Raw genomic sequence first — 27978 nt, 5'->3', positions numbered from 1 at the left:
TTAGCAGTGCCATCAACCTGAAATCTCGCAGAAAAACAATTCGGCTCATGGACGGTTAAATTAGATGAAATAATTGTAAAGATATCGTAACACTCTTTTTGGATAATCTTTAAATATTCAATATAATGCTTGTACAATTACGAACTGGGTACGTAATATAAAAATACTTAAAAGATACTAAAAGTACCTTTCTTTAGATCTCTGTAAAAAGATCGCAGTTCGTTCGAAAAAGAATACGTGAAATCAAATCTCTCCGTGTAGTTATCCAGCTATACGCAATCCTCTAATCACGCAGCTACGATCGCGAGAGGCCATAACCAGTTTTCGCCGCGAGTGGTTGGAGGTTGGATCGGAGGGTTTTCGCTGGCTATCGACTTTACAGAACCGCGTGCGCCTTTTAATACTTTCGCGGGACGCGAGATAACGCTCACCCAGGCAGCCTGAATCGGTTCCATCTACGTTGAATTATGCGATTATCGGATGTACCGACCGATACACGCGGCCGCGGTCGGCGTCGTCATTGTTCCCCGGCGCGTTTTGGTGGAGAGATTCTGGTCGGGTTGGAGACTCGCGAATGGGAACAGAGGAGGGCTAGAAAAAGGAAAAATTTGAGCTTTTGCGCTGGGTCGTGAAAAAAAAAACGCGTTGGTGAAATACTACCCAGAAAACCGAACGGTCTTCATAAATCCAGCGCGTAAATCAGTCTTTATGGAGTCCCCCCTGGGCGGTGGAAGCTATTTGGAACACGACGCGTACATGTGCACCCACACGTGTGTCGGCGTCGCGACACTAGGGCCTGCGAACGCTTTTCACACCTGTGCGCCGATCCTCGTCGAATTGTACCTCGTGCACCTGCAACTGCATCGCTAAACTATACTCTCGCACGGAATTAACACTTGTATGGTCGTCTATGAGTCTCTCCAAGAATTAGTATTTTTAAAATTATGCTGATTCGTATTCTTGAAAGTTGAGTAGATATAATTAAATTTAATAAGGGGACTGATCGATCATGCTCCTATACCCACCTGTATTTTTTTTAAAAAACCTAATCCTAAGTCTCCTTTTAGGAAATCCTGTATTTTCGAAATTACTTTCCTTTCCTAGGACATTTCCAACGTGCTCAGCGAACAGCTTTAGAAAATTTGGTGTGTAATGATACTCCACCCAGGAAGTCTATGCTCAAGCATTACACGACGATCAAGTTTAAACCATAAATTTTCACCAGGAAGGTGTCTCTCGATCGCTGTAAGTAGATGATCACGTATCACGCAACCCGTGAACTCTCGAACGAGGTACTCGAGACGTAGAATCCTTAAGCGTTCAATTCTGCCGTAAGTATTTGAAAAAGCATCGAGGAGGATCGTTTTCCACAATAAGTCACGGTCGAATGGAAGAGAAAACTTTACGTGTTTCGTATTAGCATCGATGTGGCCCAGCGTAATGAAATGAAAACAAAATTTGAAAATACTAATATTCTTTTACTCGGTTCGGTGACTGTGTTAGGTAAGGTGTTACGAGAGCGATCGCTTCTTTGGATATAGCGAGTGATAGTAATCGTACAAAGTCATTTATTCAATCGACATTTTCATCCGTAGAACACAATAGGAAAATAATTCATGGATTTTGTATTAGAATATGAAGAAACTAGAATTGAAATTAAAATGAAGAATGAATCTTGGTGATAAGAAAAATATTTTTTCTTCATTAATATTGAGGTCGGGTATGATTTATTCAATCGATGTTCCGGTCCGTACACGATATGAACCTTCTCAGATAATCGATAGGATTATATTGAATACAGCAAAAGAATTATTCATAGGCCTGGTAGTAGAATATAAACAAGACAGAATAGAAATTGAAATAAAAGCTTTGGTGGAATCTTCTTCGTCTCTAGAAAATGTCACCCTCTTCAGGAAACCAACAAAAATGTTTATAATACACTTATTTATTTTTATTATACACTATGTATAAAAACTATTCATAGTACAATTTGAAGAAACTAAAACATTATCAATTCTTAGTTAACACGAATGTATCCACACAAAATGAAATGAAATTGTGAAAAATCGTATTAATTCTGATACGAGAAGAGGTAGTCTACATGAACGCGATTAAATACAACGCTATTGATTGGAACCAGGTACCTGGGCACTTGGATACTCGAGTATCCGATGTTGTCCCCTGATATTGGATTTAATCCATGGAAACCGTGTGGATTCGAATACAAGCACAGCTCGATATATATCGAATACTAATAACAGCGTATTACTTATTTCTATGCGCTTCGATCAGTCCTTCTTATACTGCTTCTCCGTTATAATGATTTCTATTGAGAGTTTCTACTTGGGAGTTTCAAGTATACATACTGCATTGTCGTTGCGTGTTCTCGTATTAGACAATACTAATTAATTCTCAATGGCTCGTTAACGAATACAAATTTTCGATACATAGAAGTGAAAAGATGGTATCATCACATTTAAGTGTTATAAAAAAAAGGTAATCTCTCTCATTTTCTGTAATTTCTGTAGTTTTTTTTATTAAATATTGATACAGTCTTCAGCACAAACTTATGAGATGAATAGTCAAATAAATCCCATAAATTGTTTAAATAACACCCGTATACATTATTATCATTCTTCGTCTTTCTCTTCTCATTCCTAACAAGTTTTTTAAATTCGTCCATAACCGGTTTGCTTATACAATTCAAGTTAATCATTCTATGCATTAAAAACATAAACATTCCTATAACAGATTTCATATTATTGTTATATCCATAATTATACCGAAGAGCAATGTCAAGAACTTTGTTAACCATAAATCTTCACGTCATCATTATTTATAAGCTTTAGCTTAATCCGCGAATTACTGCAGAACATGAATGCAAAAAAACAATAGTAGAAAAACTGGGTCGGAACCGTTTGATCGAACAGGTCGTGAATCATTGCGAGCGATAAATATTTCTCTCAACGTTGCATTTCGAACAGCGTGGGTATCGGTCACGGATATCGCGGTCGAGATTTATCATCGATTAAACCGACGTAATGCGCCATTGTTACCGAAACGTGCAGTCAGATAGGCACGTATATGAGGCCATATTAGGATGAACGAGATCCTGGTATTGACTCGCAATCAGGCGTGCAACTGGAACTCGGTATCGACGGGCAAGGAGCGCGCCGGAACGGGCCATAATACGCGCATTATCATTACCATCCGGGAATTCGATTGCCCGTTTCCTAACGACAATCCAAGAATCGTGTACCCGTAATCTTTGGCAAGGACCATCGATATGGCGTAACAGCGTGGGCATGAAAGGACGAGTCGAAAAATGGCCTTCTATAGAATTCGTTAAGGAAGAAGAATTTGTGTAGGCATTTATACTAAATTTTTGCATTTAATATTAAATATTCTATGCATAGAGTGTGTTTTCTAAAAATGTAATTTTAGAATAGAGGAAATTTAAAAACGGTTGTCGGGAATGAGAACAGGAAGACGAAGGATGATAATAATTTATTGCGTGTTATTTTAACAACTTGTGAAATTTATTTGACTATTTTTATACAGGGTGTTCAAAAAAAAGCATTCAAGATTTATATGGTGTATAGGACACAATGTACCGAGTAAAAAAGCTTTAGTAAACATAGGTCCAAAAGTCAACCGTTTCTGAGATATAAACATTTTTGTTTGCTAGTATCATAAGAGAGCACTCAAACACGGTGTGGACGTGGTGGACCAGTTGCATGGCCCCCTCGATCCCCCGATTTAAATCCTCTGGACTTCTTTTTATCGAGATATTTAAAAAGCCAAATGTAATCAACGCCGATAAATGACTTAGAAGAACTACGTAACCGAATCCACCATGCTTGTCAAACAATTAGACAGAAATGTAGGATTTTTTAGAGAGTTCGCGACTCTATAAGAAGAAGGATGCCAAGCGTCTACAGAAATGAGCGGTGGACACGTGGAAAATCTTCTATAAATATCGAAAACCCAGTAATAAGTCAAACATGGTACTAGTAAGTAAAAATGTTTACGTTTAAATTTAGTTAAATGTTTATGTTTAGGCCTATGTTTACTAATTGCTTGTTTACTTAGTACAGTGTGCCCTATACACCATATAAATATTGAATGTTTTTTTTTTGAGCACCCTGTATTAGTGTAAAGAGGCAATATTTTGTAACAATAGGGAATGATGTTTCGAAGTAATAATACTTCTATCTATCGAAAATTTATAACCTTAAAAAATTAATCTTAGAGGACAGAAATATAAAACATTTGGTTTTGAAGTCTTTTGATGTGTATGAGCTTAATGATATCATATCAGCCATGTGTACGATCACGAATACGATTTTTGGTTTCTGAATGCAATATGTTAAAAATATGTTGAAATCAAGACACGATATAACAATGAAAAGAATAGAAAGAGAGAGAAGTAAGAAAGAAAAGAAATAGTTTACCCATCAGTCGAAAACGTGACATAAATAACGTGTGTTTTCTCATTTCACTTCAATAGTAAAACACCCCCCATGAGACATTTAAATTGAAACACTAAATCATTTTTCCTCCCAATTTTATTGAATTTTCAACAAAACAGACCAGTGTGCATTGAAATAAAAAATAAATATTTACTCCATGTATAAAAGAAACGAGAAAAAATAAATTTTTCCGTCCAATTTAATAATAAACCAGTCTTCATGAAAAAATTTAGATTAAAATACTGAATGAAATTTTTTCCTTTCAATTTCGTCTAATTTTCTACACAACAGATCAACGAGTATGCAGCTACGATGAAAAAGGAGGGAAAAGAATTTTTCCCATCACTTCGATAATAAAACCTTTACCAAGCAATTTAAATTTAAACTTTAAATAATTTGTCTCTAGAATTTCGTTGAATTTTCCCCACTGAAAACGGACCGATATGTATCGAAATAAAGAAATAATATTCACTCTGTATTAAATGATCGTATTAAAATTTTTATTCGTCGAAATGTTCGAATGTTCTGTGAACAAAAAAATTGGACAAGCGTTGCAAACAGTAAAGAGACATTCCAGAGCAAGTTGACACACTTGCAAGCTCGCTATGGCCCGCGTGCGTAAGCGCCGAGGAACGATGTAGGGGAATCCAGTCCGTAAATCTCAGCTGTTCGTCCCTGGAGAACCATGTCTCAGTCACAGCGCGCGATTGCACGAGTTAAAGGGTTTCGGTCGGGGCACGTATCTCTTAGTCGCGTGTCCGTGTTCGCACGGAATCTCGCGTTAGACGCCCGCAGCTTGGGTCTCGTTAATGCGACTTCGAGCTTGAACAATTCTCAGGACCTCCTGGAATCCCAGTTCGTCCCACGGACACCTGAAATTCTCTGTATTTAACCATCGCTAGGGTCCATTCGGGCCCAACACTGCGGAGATTCCAGCAATCTACAAATACCTGTGTTTTCCGACTTGGACACTTTTGAAATAATTTCATTTTTAACAAACATCATCCTTAACGTATTGTCTTATATCACGATTTATTTGATAAATTATTACAATTTTTAGCAATGAATTTAACACGAGTTTTATAAATCAATAAATTTCTAACAGTCTCGTAATAGATTTTATGAATTGATATTAATTGTAAGAAATTAATCATAAATTTTGTAAACCAATCAAATTGTTAGTTTCATAATGGATTTTAGAAATGTATCGAATCCAAATAGTTTCATCGTGGATTGTGTAAATTCATTCAACTCTAACAGTATAATCATGAATTTCATAAATTGATAAAATTATAAAGACTAAAAATAATTAAATGAAATACCAATAGTTCGTATAAACGGACCGAGGGAAAGCAGATATATTATGCGGAGCTAGGATTGAAATTCAGAACTTTTCACAAGCTGGATGACTGCTCCAGAGGTTAGACCAGGCAGGCGGTCTGTGAATTCTTTCCCCCTAATTCTAATATCAGTGTGGCGCGTGTAATAGTTGCCGCGCACGATAAACCACGAATCCGGCGAATTCCTGTAACTAGTTCTTCCGATAAGTAAAGTTTGGGATATCTGAAGTTCCAATGAATTCAATAACAGGAAACTATTTAAACAGTCTACGATATAGAGGGGCCCACCACAAAATTAGGACTTTTGCCCGCCGTTATTCAACGAGTCCACATTCCCTGACGAAACTGTAGCTGAAACTGGATTACAGATTTTCGTTGAAAATTCGTTAGATATACGAGGAATTATGTCCTCAAATTTTACAGTAAATTTGTCCTTTTGGGATTGTTGTAACATTCCTTTTTCAGAGTCTGGCTCCTAAGATTAATATTATGATACTTTTAATCCTTGTAGAGGAACCATGTACAGTGAGTGTAGAATGTATTCGTACACCGATCAATTTACAAAAAAACTTTTGTGTGAAATTGTAGTTTCTTAATTTTGTTTTTATAATATAAAACTAATATAATTAATTGTGCACTTCTTGGATTTGTGCCCTTTCACATTCCTTCCAGGTCCACTAGGTCCTCATATCTATTTCATCAATTTATTTCCTCGTCTAGATACTGTCACCTCAGTACTGTTGTCCGTGCCTGTGCTACAGTTAATTGCTTTAGTTCAGACAGCGATATGTTTATTGACTTTATCGACTCTACTAAACATAGGCTACATAACCTTTTTATCGGCAATTCTGCTATTCACCGGCGATAACTTTGTTATGATTGTTTGTTTGTTTGTAAATTTTTGTTTGTCTTGACATCTGTCAACTGTCGTCGTTTATAATTGCTACACTGTAATAATTTCATAATGGACTATGCCCGTATAATGATATTTTACATATTGTCGGAAGTCTCTAAGATAGATATAGTCCAAACAACATTTACTAGCTAATATAATTTGTTAAATTAACAAAAAAATGCGAAAAAGTGGGTAAGAGTATAGAAGTAATAAGTATTTGTACGATTCTTATGACGAACCGTTTACAGTAGAGTTTTTAACGTAAACACATTAATTTATTGCTCCGTACGAATTAGAACACATCAAATTTCCAGTAAAGTATTTTTAAACAGTTGTCCGAATACTTATTGCTTCAACATTCTTATCGATTAATTGTTTTTTTCTTGTTAATTTCGCAACTTACATAAATAGCTAATTTTGTTGTAATTGATCTATTCTAGAGATTTCCGAGAATATGTAGAATGTCATTGTTTATAAAAAATAAGTTAATAAATTACAATTTTACATAGTTTTTTTTTGGAAATTGATCGGTGTACAAATACTTTTTACACCCACTGTATTTTATAAACGACCATCATCGCTTTTCATTAATTTATGAACTTTTTGAAATTTATAGTATAATGTAATTCGTGATTAGCGACGAATAGCGCGCGTGCGCCAACTATTCTTCCCGAATCAGCTGCAACGGGGAAACCTATCTTTTCCTCCACCGAAAGGAAAAAGCAGGCAAAAAAAAAAAAAGAATGATCCAAATTTTTATGGAGAATGACGGTGGGGTGGTGGGATCTCGATAAACGACAGGCCACGAGAGCCGACGCAGTTGATTAATTCGTGCCTCCCGTTTTCAGCGGTGGTCCGTTTCGCGGGCGCAGCCGCTTTTGTCTCTATTTTTCTTTTTTCTATTTTTTTTTTTTGTTTTTGTTATACCGTCCACTCGGTGTACGAGCAGTTTTTCGCCGCTTGATACCGAATCTATTGGCCGTGGATATACTGGGGGACGTCGATTAGCGTGTACAAGAGGGTTGCTTCGTCTGTGGCCTACCTGAGTTGAACTTACATCGCAAAGATGAATGTGGCTTTGTTTACTTTTTAAAATAAGTAGTTGACTGTTCCTTTGTTTGCTCTATCGATCGATATGAATCGAGGATGACTAGAAATACATTGTAAATTATTAGTTTGTCCTGGAAAGTCCGTGCCGATTTTTGGTAGGTAGTACACGTCCGTTTATATTGGAATGGTTGAAAACAATTAACACGTGACCATCCCTTAAAAAGTGGAAAGGTTGCGAAACAAAATGGTATTTATATAATTCAATAAATATATATCAAAATTCAAATGTGCCTTTGAATTGTTCTTAAAAATTGGCACGAACTTTCTGGACAACCCAATATTTTGGGAATGACAGGAAATAATAGTCAAACTTTAATTGTTGTTTGCAACACTTATAAGAATTCAGTTCCTTGAACACAGTTTCATAGATCACAATTCTTAGACATAAATGCAACTCGTTAAATAATGACTTCGTAAAATAACTCGAATACAAAATTTATATAGTACTCCCTTTTTAAATGCAATTATTTTAAGATTCTCGGGATTAGGGGCGACGCGCGGTCAACATTCAATATTAATTAATAAATTCATAATAAAATTATTATCCAAATACAATTATGAGTATTGTAATTGCATTTGTTGCGTTCGTTTGTTCCTTTTAATCTAGAGAAATAATTAATTATGTTTGACGTTTAACTTGATTGTGAATGTAACCATAAATTGCTATTTCTATCAGGTTTCGAATGAAATTTAACTGGATATCAGAGAATAGATGAATGACACTTGTGATAATGTATCAATTACAATATTAAATTACCCTGCATGAAGGGAACAATAAACAATTTTTAATTTGGTATTACTAATAATATCAATACATCAACGATGACGTGATGTAATTCGAGCAGAAATATTTCAAAGGTATCAAACATTTCCAATTTAAAATTTAATATAATTATTTGCAACTTTATTTATTATCCTTGAAATAAAATTTTATTTTATTTTCTTCCTTTGAACATAATTCCATAAAATAAATTCTCTAAATATTGAAATTAGTAAAATACGATCCCATATAATAATTTCTACACTGAATTTATATAATAGTCCCTTCTCGAAAATTATCGACCAAGAAAAAGTAAGTCGCGATTACCATTTCTCCAAAATAAAGCACCATTTCCAGAAACGATAACGTGTCTCGACAGATCTCGATTCGCTCCAAGACATTTCTAAGAATGGTTTGGTACAAGATAACAATTTCAACCGTAAACGTATCGGGGATATCAAATCACGCCCAAACCCAACACCGGCCGACGGGAGTCAAGGAAAGAAACGAACTGCGATTTCGTGTAACGAGCACCAGCGTTTGCTCTCGTCGAATATCATCGGTTTCTGTGAAATTCGTTCTATAACTTTCGCGTTTTTAATCTTGTTCCAGGTTAAAATCTATTCCGCCCGATAATCGTGATTCGATTTATAACTAATGCGAGTCGATACCTATTGAATTCCCAACGAGAAAACGAGTGAGCCAGAGCGCGAGTCAGATGTGGTTTAGATTACCGAGCGACTGCCAAAAGTTTTGTTCCGTCCAAAGGAGCATAAATCGTGGAAGGTTTATTGGTACGTTTATGGATTACGGGAAAGGAAAGGCTATTTTTAAGAAGTAATATCGAATCTTTTTGCAAACATTGGCCTCAAGAATCCTGACGGAAGTTTCGACCTCGATAGCTGAAGTGCTATAAACGCATAAAAAGTTAACCTTTTAAAGGTGAAGGGCGTATATAAGCACCTTCGAGAAATGGACTCAGAGAAATGTTTGTAATCGTTAAATCAATTTCTAAAAAATTTTTGCTTATAAGGGATGATGAAACGAAACTTTTTTATATTTACAGTTCAACCATGAGTCGCTTAGTTTTGAAAATGTAATACATTGGAAAGTTAGAAGTTCCTTAGAAAAATTGAATTTCAAGGAAAAAGTTCTCCTACGTTTTCAATTTTTATCTGTGAAACTAAAGGTCGTGTGAATAAACTATAAATATAAAAAAATTCCGTCTTATCATTCCCTGTAAGTTGATATTTGTTTTTAAATTCACACCTCTACGCCTGAAAAAGTAGAATGTGAAAAGCTTCGCAAAGACTTTAGAGAGTCTGACTATAAAGTCAACCAGAAAACACCCTCCAAATATTTCCAGAGCTCGGTCTTCTTTCTCCCTACAATAAATCTACCTTTGTTGCGTAATACAACACCGTTCGAATAATTTACCAACGCTTTTTATTCGCAAACGCCGTTAAAACAACGTCTCCATCGACGTGGAAGCGACTCTTCGATCCGTCGATGTATGTTAATATTAACGAGAAAATAGAGGAGCAAGGGCTCGCAAGTATCGCATCGGTTCAAAGAACTCGAAAAGTGGGCCGGTCGAACAAGCGGCGCGTTTGCTTCTCATTATAACTTGTACGAGATTAACGCTCGCCCCGTTTATTTACAGCAAACGGGTTTAAATAATACGTAAATTGCACGTCGGTCCTGTTAATATGACGGGCTAATTTTAATCCTCTCGCGCCGCGCCCCCGTCCTCCTACCAATCCCACCCCTGGACGTCGACTTTAATGCAACCGGTGCCGCTGACCGGTTTTGTAAAATATAATAAAGTGTTATCGCTCGTTGTTATGCCGCGCATTACGCGGTCGCCGTGCAATCTGGATACATCGAATGTACACAGGATTGCCGGACTAACGGCCAGATATTTCAGCGAGTCGATTTACTGTCGCGAATTAATCCTTTCGCGAGCATGGCCGGCGCGTCAATAAAAATGGAAGTCGCGGAATTATCGCGTCAACGAATAACCAACGCTTTCGCGCCCATCGCTCGTTCCGGATCGACGATCCGTGGCCAGCGCGGATGGAATCGCGCACGGAAACCGTATTCGAGAATAACGCTCGGCGATACGTTTTTTTTTTTTTTTTTTTTTTAAATTCGTGCGGTGAATATTTTCCTTGAGATTTTTACGTGGAAATACACCGAATCGGTACATTACTTGGTTCTGAGATGACTATTGGTTGGAGAGATTCTAATTCGAATGGTCATTCGAACGAAATTGTATTTGAATAAATTTGTGTCGTAATGATCATAATGAAAGTTACATTTTATAAAACCAGGTATAAAAAGATTTTTTTATATCAAATTCATCATTTTCTGTGTTGCGAATTATTTTTATATTAACATTACGTATATGTGATTTGATTATTTCTTTGTACTTCAATTTATTGATAAGTATGTGAATATACGTGACGAGTATATGTGAATATAAATTAAGAATATCTAAAGATAAACAAGGCAAACCAACATCTGTTCTTTTTATATACGTATATTAAAATACCTACCAATAAGAAGATTCAGACATTCCTCTTTACTATTACAAATATCCAACAAACATTAATTAAGTTGAGGCGCAGTTTGATATTACCTAAGAATATCACCATAAAACAAAGAAAGTTCCACAGCAACATTCCTACCCTTTGTTCGCTCAATACTTCATTTCCTTTTCCTATACAATCACGGTCCAACAAAGACGCATTATTATTCCAATTACAATATTCTACCTCTTGCTCGGTCCTTCCAGAAACTTGCCTGCAATTACACGGCAAACGTCACTTCTTCCCAGTCCCAGATGTACGATTTCCCAGTAAAACCTAACGAGAAGATTGTTCCCATCGAATTTTCCGCACTGCGTCAACGCGAACGTGACCCTCGCCGTTGAGATCTGGAAAAGTTCGAGTTGGGGGTGTTCCTATCGTAACAAAAATGATCGTCGTCACCATCGCCCCGTGGCCAAAGACCAAGTGCGAATCTGGCTTCGCGCGGTCTCAAAGGCCGGCGCACGGCTTCCCGCGTTCTTTCCCTGTGCCTCTTTGAGGCTCCGTCGTCTTTTGTCGGCGTGCATCTCGACGGAAGGAAGTGGACAGGAACGAAGGCTGAAGTGATATAAGTAAGAGCCGCAGGGAACGAGGCGAGCCAGGGGTGGCTATGTGTGGGAGAGGAAGAAGGCGAACGGAAGGATACGTCGGAAAAGGGCCGACAGAGGGTTGAGAGCGAGGAGTGCGCGAGGGCACGAAGAAGCAAAGGAAGAAGAAAAGATTGCCGCGCGAGGAGTGTTCCGACGGGTTTGGCTTCGTCCCACGGAAAGCAATTTCTTAACGTAACCTTATCTTTGTCCGCGGGTATAGCTTGCGCGCCACGTACGGGACTGTGCAAAGACGCCGCGTGTGCCGTGCACACAAAGTACACCGGCTCGCAACTCACGTGGGGCAAGGAGTAGTGTCTACGGAGGGCACAGGATACAGGGGAACCTGGTCGCTTAACAAACGAAACTGTACAGGTAATTATGGCATGAATATTACCTTTCTTTTGGTTCCGTCGCAAGGAACGTAAACCAAGGAAATTTTGTTGGTACATTTATCGCATGCATTGAAATAATTAAGAGATATTCCTCGAAAATAATTAGCAAGAAAAATACATTCACAATTGCCTTGAGATTTTTATGTGGAAATACACCGAATCAGTCAAAAACATTATTTGATTCTGAGTTGACTAGTGATTGGAGGAATTGAAATTCGAACGAAATTGAATTTGAATAAATTTTTATCATAATAATCATAATGAAAATCAGCTTTTAGAAAATCAGCTAAATAAACTTTTCTGAACAATTTCATTTTCTTGACGAAATTTATCATTTGCGATCGAGGAAATGTTACTTCGAGTCTTCTTGTGTTCAATGTTTTCTAAAATCATTAATTTAATTTAATTGCCGTTAATTGCCTTTCATTGTTGTTTCGACCTGAATAACCGAAGTGCCGTAAACTCAGAATTTCCGAAAGGTGCACTTAAGCTACACACCTAAACACGCGCTGCTTTAAATAGAGTTGAATTCGAACGAAAGTAAATGGAATCAACGTTCGAGATTCCACTCGTTAAATTTTAGTGTCTAAAATTAAATTGGCAGGTGCTAGTTGCGAAAGGCGACGACATCGCGCGACAAATTGCCAATTCGGGAGTTACGCCCCGAAGAGGAATAAGTCCGCGAAATAAACGAGTCGCGACGAAACACTTTTTTCGTTCCTCCTTTCGAGAAGAGAGACGCTACTGCGAAAAGTTAATCGCAATGGCGGTCGCTTGCTCACATATCCTATTCGTTTTTTTGCTGTTCGAGGCGTCTGCTAAAATTTCGCGGCCAATATTAGCGAGAGCAGTGCGATAATGCAGGCCTGTGTAAGGTGGTTTCAAGAGGGACCAGAAAAAATCCCCGTAAAAAGCGAGCACCCTCCTACATTTATACCACGTGAACCGACAATTCCATCCCTCCGTGCCCCACTCTTTTTCACCCTCCTCCCTTTCCGAACCCTCCATCTTCCTGTCTCACCGACTCCCTTTTTTCTCCCTCCATCCTACGGGTGCACGATTTTTTCCGCACGTAATTTATCGACTGGACTCCTTTTTTCCCTCCCGCGGCCGCGTTCCTTTACCCTTTCTCACTGTCTCTTTCAACCCCCCCGCGCCACGTTCGCATTCACGCCGACCGACCCTGGCACGCGGGGGTGGCGAACGGGGCACGAGGACGCAACGATTTATAGTAACTGCACCCGCTGTCGTAGAATATTTTCGGCGGAATTTCCACTCGACCTTTTTCATTCAGTCGTCTCTATGGAACTTCGCGAGCTCCTTCTCTTCTATTCAACGCACCCCGTTCCCGAAAGGGGAGCGATAAAGCATAAATGGGAACATTCTCCGTGCGAGACAACGACATGCGATGCGTATTTAATCGAACGATAGCGATCTCGTTTGCGTGTAATGTAAATCAGCCCATTCACTTTCAGATCACATACGAGATGTCTCGTAGTTCAAATTGATTAGATATATTAGGTTGTGTGAAAAGTTTCTTTCGTGTTATTAATAAGTAATACATACACAATATTTTATGTCTAATGTTACATTATTGAATTGTGTACGATTCATTTTGCTCCATTACTGTTACACCATCAACATCTAAGAAATTAGATTGTTTATTTATATAAACACTACCGCACAGAATAATTGAGTGCAAATTACGAAAGACACTTTTGGGACAGCCTAATACATCCACATATTTATACAAAATACACTTGGAAACATCAAACCTGCCATTTAATTTAAACATATTTCTTCGGTGGACATAGGGGATACGAATATTCATAGTGTAATAAGTATTCGTACAGGAACCATTTATTTTAAATGGGCTGCTATACGAGTACTTCTTACACTGACTGTATAAACGTTGAAAGTTTATTGTTTCAAAGAATTCGATATTCGACGAGATGAAATCGTGCACAGTATGCAATTAAGTCTGCTCCTGAATTCGCAATTAAACCTAAATTAGTACATGCATTTAAACCATGCCAATATATCTTCCCAGTTCAATCGAGTATTGCATCTCCGGAGTGATTTCGAACGTCGACGTTGCGCGAGGATGTGTGAGTCGACGTGATGCGGAGATACGCGAGTGATTCGAGCGACGCTAATGCGACAGATGCGTACCTCGTCGCGATGCGCCCTCAGGAGATGAAGAAACTGGGGGAAAAAGTAGCATATTGGTGACCTTTCAGGGCGCGCTACAGCCGCGTAGGTCTGCGTACGTGGGCGGCCTTCGCCCTCCACAATGCGCCTCGTTCCAACGCACAGAAGAAGAGGACCTAGAAACGGAACGTTGCACAAAAACAATTCTCCGCTTCGAGATTTCTTTTCAAAACGCTCTGTCCCGTTCAATCCACGGGACCTTCCTCGCTGGGAACGACGACGGGGCTAACGTTCAGATTAATATGCATCATAATGCAACGAGACAACGACCTTGTTTCGCCTGCTCTGTGTATTACTTAAGCACGCCGTGTATAGAGCTTTACGTTGATTTTATTAGAGACTCGTTCGGTCAAGTTTCGTGACCTCCTTGTTTAAAAGCTTTCAAAATTCAATTGAATTAAAGATTCGAGTCCCTGCTACGATCATCGATACAGTTTTAAAGATGCCAAAGATGCTTGAAAGGTAATTTACCGTTTCAGATCTGAATTTCTTTTCTTGTTTAGCTAAGGAGAATATTCTTTAGTTATTTAAGGTTCATTGAATGTTATTCCTTTATGTTAAACCTTTATAAGCCAATGTAACTTTCAGATCACATACTTTTTTTCACAAGATGACGTACGTCATAATTATATTATATCTCTGATAATTAATAACTAGACTGTGGATCTTTATGCAAAATAAAATCTTCGGGAACGTGTCTACAAAAATTGAACTTAATGGGAATTCATTTTATTCTGCAAATATTATAACATGAACTTCATTTTCAATCTTTTTTATATTCTTGCATATTATTTGCATTTTGTAGGTTCTTGTACATTCAAATTTCCTATAAATGCATAAAGATCCGTAGTCTCCCAATAAAAATATCAATGACGGTTAGAAGCACTGTCAACTTGAAATATCAAAATAAATGCCTTGCGAGTTGTCTGCAGAAACAAAATTGGCCAATAGAGGGTTAAATTGGAACTGGCAATTTTTATGTGAGTTGTAATAATTGCAATGATATTTTTGTTCGAATTATTTCAAGTGTAAAAGTTCATCTACATTCAAACGTATCTCTGATTGCAGGTTAAAGTTTTACGTGAAGGATTAATATGATTTTTGTATTTTAAAGTTTATGTTGTTTAAGATGAATATTACTTACAGGATCTTAGCTGAAGCAACGTTTATTTGAAATAGTTTTTAGAGTAACCTGTGTTAGAAATTGTAGGAGTAATAGCGCCACTCGTGTTCGATGCGTAACGTGTCTGACTAGAGACGATCCACTACTACTTACGCTTTATACGTACGTCGACTTATACTGAATCTACTCTCTACGACACTGACGGCTTGGAGCTCGATTTGCAATAACTTTCGATAGCTCAGTGTGATATAAATTCAAGTACAATATGAAATAATTATTCAAGAGATAATTAAAGGCTCTAGAGGCATTTAGGGACGCGATGACATAGCAATACACTAGTTTGGGAATGGAACCGTGACCCAAATATGTTAAATGATTACAAACGTAATAATTAATGTTTAGTTCTTCATTGTACATTATTCAGAAAGCAATGAACTACCAGTACTCTGTATATTTCAGTTTAATATAATAATAAGAATATTGTATTAATTGAGGAATAAATTAAAATAATTTTGAATGAATATTCATTTAGAACCAGTCATGGGGGTATTGATGTTCTAACTCGAATAATTACTAGCGCCAACATTGGGTAAATTGTAGTTAATTGTAATAAATGTGGCGGAATTGTTGATAATTGGGTGGATATTGAATAACTAAATAGTCTGTTGCAGTAAACTACAGTTTATTCATAGCTTATATTGATATTGATTTAGTTAATGACTGGACAAGTATCGCATAACATGAATATCCATTCAGTTATCAAGTATACCAACTCATTTTATGAGTTTAATTAGGCCTTTCGTCAAAAAAACGTCGATAAGTGGTATATTTCAAAAAGAGTTATTATGTCATGGTACTTCCTTCTTCATCCATAGAACGGATGTGACAATACGAACGTGATGAGACTCGATAAGAATTACTCTCGGGGAAGCCACTCGTAAATGGAATAAATTTTGGGACGTTGGAGAGCATCTCGAGGAGCACGAAATTCGGAGATATTTGCGACTTTCCTTGGCAACGAAGACTCACTCTTGAAGCTTCTAAGATGGTTCGAATGATTCTGTGCAAATACTCCAGCCAATCGATGGCGGATCGTTACATCATGCGAAAGTATGCTTCCCGGAGGACATACGCGTCATCACAGTCGTACGAGAAACACCTACTTCACGGTGCTAAGGGTGTCAAAACGTGTCAGCTGTGTACACGATGTGAAAATATTTTCCTACTCTAAGACGTCACAAAATGTCAGTAATTGTTCAAACTCATATATATTGTCACTTTTTTAAATTCAGTTATTTAAATCACTATCTTTTCAGAATAATGAACAAAATTCAGGACCAAATAGCCATAATAGGTTCATTCGTTCTTGTAGAGAGCTTTTCAAAATGGGTTGGTGAATTTTTCATCTGTACTTTCATTTAAAATAACATTGGATGTATTTAAACATACTCTTCGTGTTTGATTAAACACAGAAATTCTCTACGTAATCTCCATTTTATATACCAATTATATATGTAAATATTTTATATACATAACTTTTCCATCTTATATTAAAATTCCCAATTTCATAATAAAATTCTCATTTATGAGAATTGCATGTTTCATGTGTACTTTCATTTCAAGTAACATTGGATGCATTCATACATACTCTTCGTGTTTGATTAAGATCAGAAATTCTCTACGTAATCACCGTTTTATATATAAATTTTATACATAACTTTTCCATCTTATATTGAAATTCTCAATTTTATAATAACATTCTCATTTATGTATCTTTCAATTACTCTTATAAAAAAAAATACTACATGAATTCTTTTTATTCGTCAAGATTACTTAATAAAATAGTCATAAAGTTGACATAATGGAGTAATAGAGTTGACCTAACAAAGTAAACTTAATAAAGTAGCATCGAAAATAACAATTTTCTTTGAATCATTATTTTATATCAGATGTCACAAATGTATACCATTTAAAAGGGGAACATTTCTCCATGTTATCAAGCTTCTAAAATTGAGTGTTTCGAATTAGTCTTCTCTAAACCGTATCGATCATTGCACCACAGCCATGAGAATGATCTCGAGATCCCAGGAAGACGTCTCGACGAATCACCGCGTGGAATCGCAGCCGCGTGACCGTTTCCAATTATTCGACCGTAAGCAGAACCCTTCCTGGTTAGATTTACGCGGAATTCAAAACTAATTGGCCACCGGCCACCGTTGTCATCGAAACATCTGATGTTGCACGAAGTAACCGGCCCTACCGAAGTATCCGGAATATTCCCAATTTCCGTGCAACCATATTCAATATCCGGATGTTGAACTTCGGATACCCGCAGTGCGCATTGCCGAAACGATCGTATCGGTGAACTATTCAAATAATGGTAACCGTACCCCGACGTCCGCCTCGTCCTCTGCGCCCCAAACTTCGGTAATAATTGATAATCGACATTTGCTGCGCTACAAATTTCACGAGGGCATTCCGTAGCCTCGAAACGTGTAAGGTAATTTCTCTGCTTGTTAAGGAGATGCGCCACGCCGGCTATTTCTGACGGGCTATCGCCTCTTCGGCTCTTCAAAGTTTGGAGTACATCAATAATAATGAACAGGGATCGCCATATTTCTCTTTTAGAAACAATCATTAAGTTTTATCCAAGAGAAGTTTACATAGTGATGTTTGGTTGTAGGAATAATTTTTTTATTGTATAAAACGAGGGAAACCTTTATATTTTTTAAGGAGGGCATTTATATATATATTTTCTTTTGTAATATAGTATTGTTCTCTCAACGAAGAAACACCACAAAGGTATCATAAAGTAAAAAAGTATATATCAAAGCTATCATTAGGTTACAAAAATTCTCAACTTTACATTAAAATTCCAAATTATGTAATCAAATTTTCGAGTGTGTAATACAATCCTCAGTTCCATATACAAATTTTCAATAACAATGAGAGTTTCCCTCCTATATTTTAATATTCAATTTGGAAATTTGTTGAAAATTAAACGTAATTGTAGTACCTTCATCTATTAAAAGTGGCTTTAATACTAATACATAAATGGCAAAATTAATTAGCCATCGAAACGTAATCAATAGCAAATATTTATGACTGTCCGATGAATGAGCTTTTAATGATATTGTCAATTAAGAAAATGTCGTACTCGAATTTCTGCACAATAATAATGAAATTTCGTAAATACACTTGTATAGTCGTTGGTTCACTACTAATAACAGTCGAAATTTATATGATATTCCTCATCAAATAACGAATTCACCAGTTGACGTTATGGAACAAATCATCATAAACACAGAGATTTAGTGACTTTAGACTTTAGACTTAGAAACCTTAGTGAAGGAGCAAGAACGAAGCTCGTTAGAATAAAATTTTGACCATTTTAGTGAAGTGTGTAATGTTTTACCAGCTTCAAGGTTTCTTGGAATAATGAAATAATTATTCAAGAATTACCACCACTTGCTTTTCTCACTAATCAAAATTAAATATATTAAATATATTTTAGAAATATAAATTTTAATAAACCAACAATTTTAACAAATAAATCAACCACGTTCCTAAAAGTAGCACAAAATGATTTAAAATTGATGATCTCTGACAACTTTCTCGATTAGCTGAGTCACTCAAAGATACTGCAAATACGATTATAATCAACTATAAATGCTAATGAAAATTAATATTTAATTTTCTGGAGGAAATTTGCAGGAAGAGATCCGTAAGGAGCTCGGTACAATTGCATAGCCTATGTTCCTTCAAATAACATCGAAGGAGTGCTTGAGCCAACACTAGTACCCAAGTTCCGTTTCAAATCAGCAGATGACAATTCTTCGCCGTGAAAGTTTTACGTGCACGCGCTTCTCCCCGTACAAATCTTTGAAATAATAGAATGCCAGAGCACCTATTATAAGTTCTGCTTGTACTTGCTTGGCCTGTCTCGTGAACTGTTAATTAACGAAACCATTGTCAAGAAGGAGTAATTGTAAAAGACGGGAAGACGTACCTCCTACAAATATGTATCTTTCTCTTTCCACTGACGGCCTGTAACTAACCCATTAACTTCCCACGAATTTCCCTTTCCATGCTCTGACGGAGTTCCATTTAGTGTAAGCGCAAAATCGTCCGTTGTCCTAAGTCAGTTATCCTAAGTCAGTTCCTTCTAATTTATATACATTTAACGTCTTTGCAAAAAATTCTCTTATCTAAACAAATAGTCAATATTCTTTCCTACCTATATCTTTTCTACTGACATTATCAGTGTACATTATATAAAAAAAGAGTTGAAGCGCAATCTTTCATTTAGGCAACCGTCGTTACCCAAGCAAAGCTGTTTCAAATAAATACTCAACCGCGGCAGCTGTACGTCGACGATATCGAAAGACTCGCAATCCACGAGCAACCAAACTAAATGCATCAAAAGAGTTTATTCCGAGCTAAAAATTCGGTGAAATATTTTTTCGTCCGTCCACCAATACCTGCCAAGCACTTTGACCACAATGTTCGCAGTGATTGTAAAATGTAAAGCATCGACCGCGAGGCTCGCGAACGAAACGAAACGAAACGCCGATACACACGCAACAATGGAGAGAATCCGTAGGATTTGAAAAAGGGCCCCGCCATAACGCGTTTGACAGGATGATTTGCGCCAGTGTTTTGTAAAAGTGAACGCCTTTTCAACGTTGCAGAAGATAACGATCGAAACGGGTGGCGAGCAGGGGCGATTAATGACCTCTTTCACTAGTGAAAACGATAGCAATGGGAAAAATTGCCAGCAGTCTTGATTTGTGGAGAAATTTGATCAGTCCTGTATTCGATAATTTCTGTGAGCGCAAACAATGCCAAACTGTTGTTGCACTTCGATAACAATAAAACTTCGCAATTAACCCTTTCAAATTTGAATTATATTTTTTTTCTGGTAATAATATAAATTAATTTTTAGCGTTACCTTGGACTAAAATTAGTATGAAAAAATAAAAATACAATCCCAATAGAGTAGTTATCAATAAGGATATTTGCCTTAAATGATGGTATAGGTAATTTTTAAATTTTCTGTACTCAATTGTGGACGACAGGTCTGAAAGAGTCACTATACCAATTGTCGTAGTATTTCGTTATTTGTGAGAAATATCCTGTTTATTAAACGGTATCAATTTAAAAAATAATTCAAATTAAACTTTCAGAATACTATAAACAAAAATAAAGAGTACCAGTGCTCATTATCGCTGAAAAAGGAAAGAACTTTCGTGTATTTCACGGCAATTCGCGCAAGAGCGCGTTTTGCGATCCAAGAAAAAGCGGTGTTTTACGTAATTCTGGTCATTTATGCACGACCATCGTTGTAAGCAGCTGAAAGATTGCCGTTTTCGCGATACGGGAGCGCGATGTAAACGCATTCGAGCCGAGAAAGAATGAACTCCAAGAATTTGCCGTTCAATTAACCTCGACGAGATTCCCGACGTGCCCGCAAACGCCATTGCGTGATCGTTCCAATCGGAGCAATTTAGAGATTCGCCTCTGCGCCGTGGTTCATGTGTATAATTGAGTCGTGCAGCGATCCGAAAGACACGAGCCCCTCGTGTCCGTCAGATATCTGTATAACGCGTTCTTAAATATCGCGTGATGGCCAATTCGCAACGCGAGACATTGAAGCGCTATTTCTCTGCGAGTCGTGTACGATTTCGCCTCCCTTCGTGCCTGTCTCGACAAGCAACAGTCACTTCTCAGCCTCGCTTCCTATCTTATGATAATATCGTTACTCTTCTGAACTGTCGAGCTTGCTCATTTTTAACGTACTTGCAAGGAAATTTCATTTAGAGTGGAGTATCGTTGGTGTAAGATTTTATTCGAACTGAATTATCAACATACTCTGCTACAAATAATAATCGAATGAATATTATGAATACATTTTTAGTAAAATTAGAGTACACAATTTGTGAAATTAACAAAGTTGGAACGTTTTGAATAAGGCGATACATGAGATTCTTCATCTGATAATGTGAAATATTAAAATAATTCTCGAAGTTGGCCAAGTTTTCGAAGCGTTACAGTGAAAAGACCCCTTAAACAAAAGCTGCGAGGTGTTCAGTGGAAGCTAGTACTTTCATACTTGAAGAAGCATGGAAACGGAAATGGAAACTTACCCTCGATAACTGAACGCTGCGGCTTGTAGGACATGTCTGGAAAGAGAAAAGGAGTAATATTAGTGAAATTAGTCACAACACGTACACCAGGAGAGTTAAAAATAGTTTAGCTGGAAATAAGCACGTTGAAGCCACCACGCCTTTGTAACCATTACGTACATAGTATGCTACACAATACTTACAGTGGAGTAAGAAGTCCCCACAGTAAGGGCTAATAGTGGAAAAAAAACTGCGATATCAAGTTTCAATATTGGATCCGCTATTTTGAATTTATAAATTCCGAATTTAGATTTAGAATCGGCGCCTCTAAAAACCCCTGTATACTAAGTTTCATACAAATTGAATCATTTTTCGTATTTTTTCCTGTCGTAATCGATCCGCCATTTTGAATTTGCAAATTTTGAGTTCAGATTTCGAATCAGCGCCTTCAAAACCCTCTGTATACCAAGTTTCATAGAAATTGAATCACTTTTCGTATTTTGGTTCAGTCATATTGGGTCCGTCATTTTGAATTTGTAAATTTCGAGTTCAAATTTGGAATCAGCGCTTCCAAAAGCCTCTGTATACCAAGTTTCATCAAAATCGTTCGAAAGGAACTCGTTAAATATTGAAGACAAATCAGTTAAAGGTGTTTGTTGTCAAATTCTTCCACGTACTAGGCGTTTCCAAAAAATACTACTGTGTTCACGATTTTTACTACTTTACTACAGCATGCGTACACATCTCCATATAAGGATGTAGGTCAGTGGGTCAATCATTCATTCATAATTCTCAAATAGATAGGAAATTTAAAGTGTTGTAGCTCGGCGTAGGATCATCCGATTTGATTCTACAAAAATTCAAATTAAAGGGCGGAATTTCAACTATCTAACAGATAATTGTTATCATTGTTAGATACTCTTAAACATTTGTTTTATTTTGTTTATAATTAATTGGATTTGAAGTCTCGTAACTCGGTGAAGAATCGTTCGATTTGGTTCTAACAAAATGCAAATAGAAGAGTGGAATTTCTATCATCTGATAAATGGTTATGATCATTGTTAGATAGTCATAAACAATTGTTTTATTTGTTACTGTACAGACCTGAAATATTCTAGTCTAACAGTTGACATACCAGTAGGTAACTTGGTGTTCCAGGAATCTAATTATCGTTATCAATGGCATCATAGGATACCATAACGTAGACGTTTAAACTAAATACTTAAATTACACAATAATAATATAACGTTTAACAAAATCCAAGCAAACGAAGCCAAATCAATCCTATCCCTGAATGTCAAATAACCAAATACTTAAAAATGACAAAAAACTTTGAACTCAGCTCAAATTGCAGACAGAACTTTCTTCTACGCCTAACATTTCACATTTGTTTGCTACTACCAACAGAGAAACACTACATTTCCCCAAAGTTGAACCGAATTAAAATTCACGGGGCCTCGAAGAGCACTGAAAGACCATCCAACGATCTAGTCTCCCCCAGCGAGTTCAGTTCACGACAAAATCAACCTGTCTCGTCAAGAAGCGTCGCAGACGAAAACTTTCGTCGATTTTGCGGGGTCCCCGAGACAACGGTAATTAACGTCTAAGCGCTAATCAGCCCGATCCTAGGTTTCTCGAACAACGAGACCCAAGGAAGGAAATCTCTTACGCGAATCGAGGTTAAGGCAGACGGACGGGTCGGGTCAACTTCGGGGGAGCAAATAACAGGGAGACATCGGGTACCCCGAGTTGCGCAACATGCTAGGCACTCTGGCGTTCCTCTCGTGAAACTTTTAATTATCCTTTCCTGGGATCCCTTTAATGAAGAGGTTCCGCGTCCGCTGCACTGGCACGTATGACGTTGAAAATAATTACAAGTTTCTGGACGAATTCCGGGACACTTCGTACACGAACGATGCACGTTCAACGACAACGAATGCTTGCTCCGACGAGACGTGTTTCGCTATCAACGTTGCATAGCACGGCGAGTATTATATGGTAAGCGCAACGGAGGCCACTTTTCCCTCCAATTGCTGGCAGGGTTTATGACACGGTTAGGGACCCTTCGCTGTCTTCGAGTTTTAGGACTTCGGACGACTGACACGTTCGGGGCTTTCGTGGCTCGGGTTCTTGCTGCTAATACCGTTCGATGGTTGCGAATGCAGGTCGTGTTGTTCTGGAATAATCCTCTAGCATCAGTGTTCGAGGTACCTTCATCAAGGGTTTCATGATCCACTGAAATTCTATCTCGTAATCATCGTATACACAAGAGGAAGAAATCACTGTCGACCAGAGACACTGTTAGCCCCAACTGTTGACAGTTTACTGCATGATAAGAAACCTTATTACATCTCTCAGTTCTAGGATTTTGGGTGAATACAATTTTTAGGTCTCTATGTCGGTTCTGACGATAGTGTACAAGGATTCTGAGTGGAAATTCTACAATTCTGAATCAGTGTTGTATTATTTCTATATCGTTGTTGTTAGCAGCATTATGAACCTAAGAATCCATTTATTACTAATTGTAATAAAAGTTGTGAATCTATTAATATCAATTATATTATTTACGTTTCGATACGTTTATCTTATTAATAGTTTTTATTAATATTACATTAGTACTGATAAAAAAACTATAGAGATAACTAAATAATGTTAAAATTTCATCTCATTTATTTTGTAATATTCGTTATAAATGTTTTTGATATATCAAATACTTTTTCTGAATTTTTCTATCTAAACGATCTCATAGTTTCATTATACAATTGAATATGCCACGCAAGACGTTTAATATGATTGATCCAGGGCCGGCGTGACCTTTTGCGGTGCCTGGATTTACATTTAAATCCTACAGTTAAATTTTACAACGAGGAATTATTTATTTATAAATGCTGTTACATATTATATATTTTTTATAAGATCAATATTAAATAATAACGCTTTGATGATTTTTGTCACTCCTTTCAATTTAATCAGCGTTACCAAAAAAGTGTCTTGTATTTGTTAATGGTATCATCAGTCTGTAAAAAGTTAATCAAAATCGGTGCCTTTTAATTCAGTAATTTTCGTAGACCGCGGGGCCTTTTAAAACGCGGGCCCGGGTTCCGGTGAACGCGCTGAACCTGCCTTGCGTCGGCCCTGCATTGATCATATAGAATATAGCAACAAAAGTTGTATAATAACTATTTACGGTGTATATTAATTACTCATTAAAGGTAGTAAGTATCCACGTATTTGTGAACGACGGTGTCTATCGGTTAATGAACGTCATGTATACATGAGTGGAAGAGAACCTGTAGAGAACGTTCACTGTGGAGAAATCAAAATTACTGCTCGGAGCTCGATATTTCCTCATCTTCCGACTTTAACAACAAGAAGACTCATCGTAAAACTGAGGGTTCCCCAAGAGTAAGCAGGACAGAAATTCATTTCAACGTTTCTTGGAAATTAAGGGGCTTAAACGAGGTATTTAGATCTTGAAATCTCTACGAAAGATTCATTGTAAACGAAATAACAGGGTTGGTAATATGTATACCTGTAGAGAAATTTTGTTGTATACCAATTTATCAATTATTCAATTCATTAGCTGCTAGTTGTTCGTTAATAGCGTGACCTGGGATTCTGAAAGCAGCCAAGGCTCGGTAACCAATTGCAACAGTCAGTGATTTGGAAGTCGGTTACCGAGCAGCCGCCAATCACCATCCTCGTGTCAGGTTTCCAATCCATCAGTTCAGGTTAACATGAAAATCACTGATACGTCAGATGGTTCGAGGAAGCAGTCAAGCTTCATCTCGAGAAATACTATCCCGGCCGATTTGAAACTCAGCATGCTCAATCGGTAAATGTTACTCTATTACTGGTTATTGAGATCATTACGGTTACGATTACTAAACAATACAAATTTGTAATTAAAAAGTGAACTCTTACTTCGAAACGTTAGAATGTCGATGATTTTTCTCATTTTCTTTATACGAATTGAAGAGCGAACTCTTACTTTGAAACATTGAGATATCGATAATTTTTAACATTTTCTTCATACGTATTTAAAATTTCAGTAATACAGCTACACTTTTAAGAAACGATGTAGATGAGAGGAGGTTTTACTATTGGATTTACGAAATGAGAGTCTCATAGTCATTGAAGACTTGAAACTACATTTTCTCATACTTTTAATTAATTTGACTTTTTTAGTCAAATTTTTAACTTTGCCTAGGATGAATTTTGAATGGTATTCGATTGCATAAACCAAAGAGATTTTTATCTATAAATCGATTTTAACTTACAAATATACTTTTTTCACTTTAATAACTTATTATATGTAAATAACTTTCCTAAAAAGGAAAGAACTATTTTCGATATTTGTATTTGTACAGAGAATTTGAAGTCGAAACGAAAATCAAACATTCATTAAAATCATCGAAATACCTTAATCCATAAAACTGGTCTTTCTTCGCCTACATTCCATAAACATACCCAACGAACACTCACGTTTTATGGTTCCTTGGGACGAAACAAACTTTACGTTTCATATCTGCACCGTTGATAAATCGATTTCGACTCGTCGTCGCAGAGAAAGTTGTTTCGCTTACGAAAGAGACGCTTAGAAAAACACGGCTCGAATGTCTCCAATTCGACAACCACTGTCACATTGAACATTATCGTTCTATTTTGTCACAGTTGTCGCGAATACCCGCGGCGACTTAATATACATACTACGTCTGCGACGAACACCCTACCCAAAGGAAAACAAGAAAGTTCGTGTGTGCTCGCGACAAATATGTATTTTACGGGGCGTTATTGCAGCGCCGAGTAACATGGCCCGAAAACTGCTCGCCGGGTACGAATCGGGACGGTAACGTCCCTCGACGGAAACGCAATAATTCACACGATTAAATATACGTTACGACTCGGAGGATTTTTTAAGCGACGCGGTTTTGTTACCGTCGCGCGAACTGGAATATGTTAACGCAGAAATATCGCCCGTTCGGAGTAATTCATCACGCGTATACATTCACGGTAATCTACACTCGTGTACGCGCAACGGAAAAATGGCTCCCGCGGAAGGGAGAGGGACAAATGTATTTTAAATCTGCGACGTGGCGCACAGAGCGCCAGGAGCAGACAGAACGAACCGGGGTAGTCGGGGGAGGTAATGCAAAAATCAATGAAACGGAAATATCGCGTTTAATTCCCGCGGGGAATTTAATTTTATTTTTCTCGCTCGTTGCTCGCGCGGAACGAGACGCGCGCGTTTCGGAAATTACTTGTTGCAATGGCGAACCGTAATTACGTCGCCGCAGCGATTCATAAGGACTCCCGAGCACAATTTCGCGTCGCTGCACGGTCTCTTTCCGCTTGTTCGATAACGGTCAAATTTTATCCAACGGCTGGAAAACGGGATTTCATTACCTTCGCGAAATTGTTTCTTAATTAGAGCCAGCTCGTCGCTGGATCAAACGTTCGCTCGCCTGATTGCTGTTCGATATGCGGAACGTTTCAGGGAAATGGCGATCGGATATTTTTATTAACTAAATATATGTAAAGATAGTGCAAGTATTGAAGAAACTTGTCTAAATTAAACGATGGGCTTAATGTTTTCAAATAATTGTTTTATAATAAATAAGTATATGAATACATTTTATGTATACATCTATAATAAAAGATTTATTTGCAAATATCAAACCTATCGTTTAATTTATATAAATTTCGTCAATAGACGTAGAGGGTACGAATACTTAATGGGACTAACTGTATATTCAGTATATGGTGAAGATTGAGAAATAAAAGTACTACAAATATATTGTAAGGTATGCTTAATGCCTGTGCATTGAAATAATGTGTGTTTATATATATGCCCTTTGCGGTCAAAAGGTTAATGAGAAACCTTTTTTTTAAGAACAAATTAATTATTTATAAAGAATTCCATTTCGCGTGTCTAAATTTGAAATTTGTGCCAAGACTTTCTATAGAATAAATGATTAAAAACATGTTCCTTGTTGCAAAGAAAGTCAAAGGAGAACGAACATTTGCAGGCTTTATTTAGATTCTTACTCCTCTGAATATCTGAAAGAACTTGTTTCATAAATGGAAATTGGGTTGAATTCGAGGTCCAAGAAAAGTAATTCGATCAATGGATGTGAACTTACATTTATTCTATCAATGTACAGAAATATTTTCGGTTAGGATTAATTAAAGGTCTCGTTAGCCCACAAAGTAAAAATTCAATTGAAAAGATAAACTCGATGATCACGAATAAAATTATTTCTATATTTGAGAAAGTAATTCTGTCATAAAACGTGATGAGCTTACTCTTAATGTGTTCAAATTCTAAAACAAAATATCCAAGTAATAATTTTCATATTCAACTTCCAC

At 37.1% G+C, this 27978-nt stretch overlaps 1 protein-coding gene across 3 annotated transcripts in view; it reads right to left on the bottom strand.

Annotated features, from left to right (window-relative positions):
• LOC128888507 (agrin-like) overlaps positions 1-27978 on the bottom strand; it is a 546810-nt gene that overhangs the window by 381907 nt on the left and 136925 nt on the right. For all 3 annotated transcript variants that reach the window (XM_054145409.1, XM_054145410.1, XM_054145411.1), the window contains exon 3: positions 21631-21666. In XM_054145409.1, the coding sequence (XP_054001384.1) occupies positions 21631-21666 (36 nt within the window). The remainder of the gene's footprint in view (positions 1-21630; positions 21667-27978) is intronic.

The sequence above is a fragment of the Hylaeus anthracinus genome, unplaced genomic scaffold, assembly GCF_026225885.1.
Source record: "Hylaeus anthracinus isolate JK02 unplaced genomic scaffold, UHH_iyHylAnth1.0_haploid 11994, whole genome shotgun sequence".
In the NCBI taxonomy this organism is placed as follows: Eukaryota; Metazoa; Arthropoda; class Insecta; order Hymenoptera; family Colletidae; genus Hylaeus; species Hylaeus anthracinus.
The sequence above is the reverse complement of the archived record's forward strand: the minus strand, read 5'-3'. Positions and strand labels throughout refer to the sequence as shown.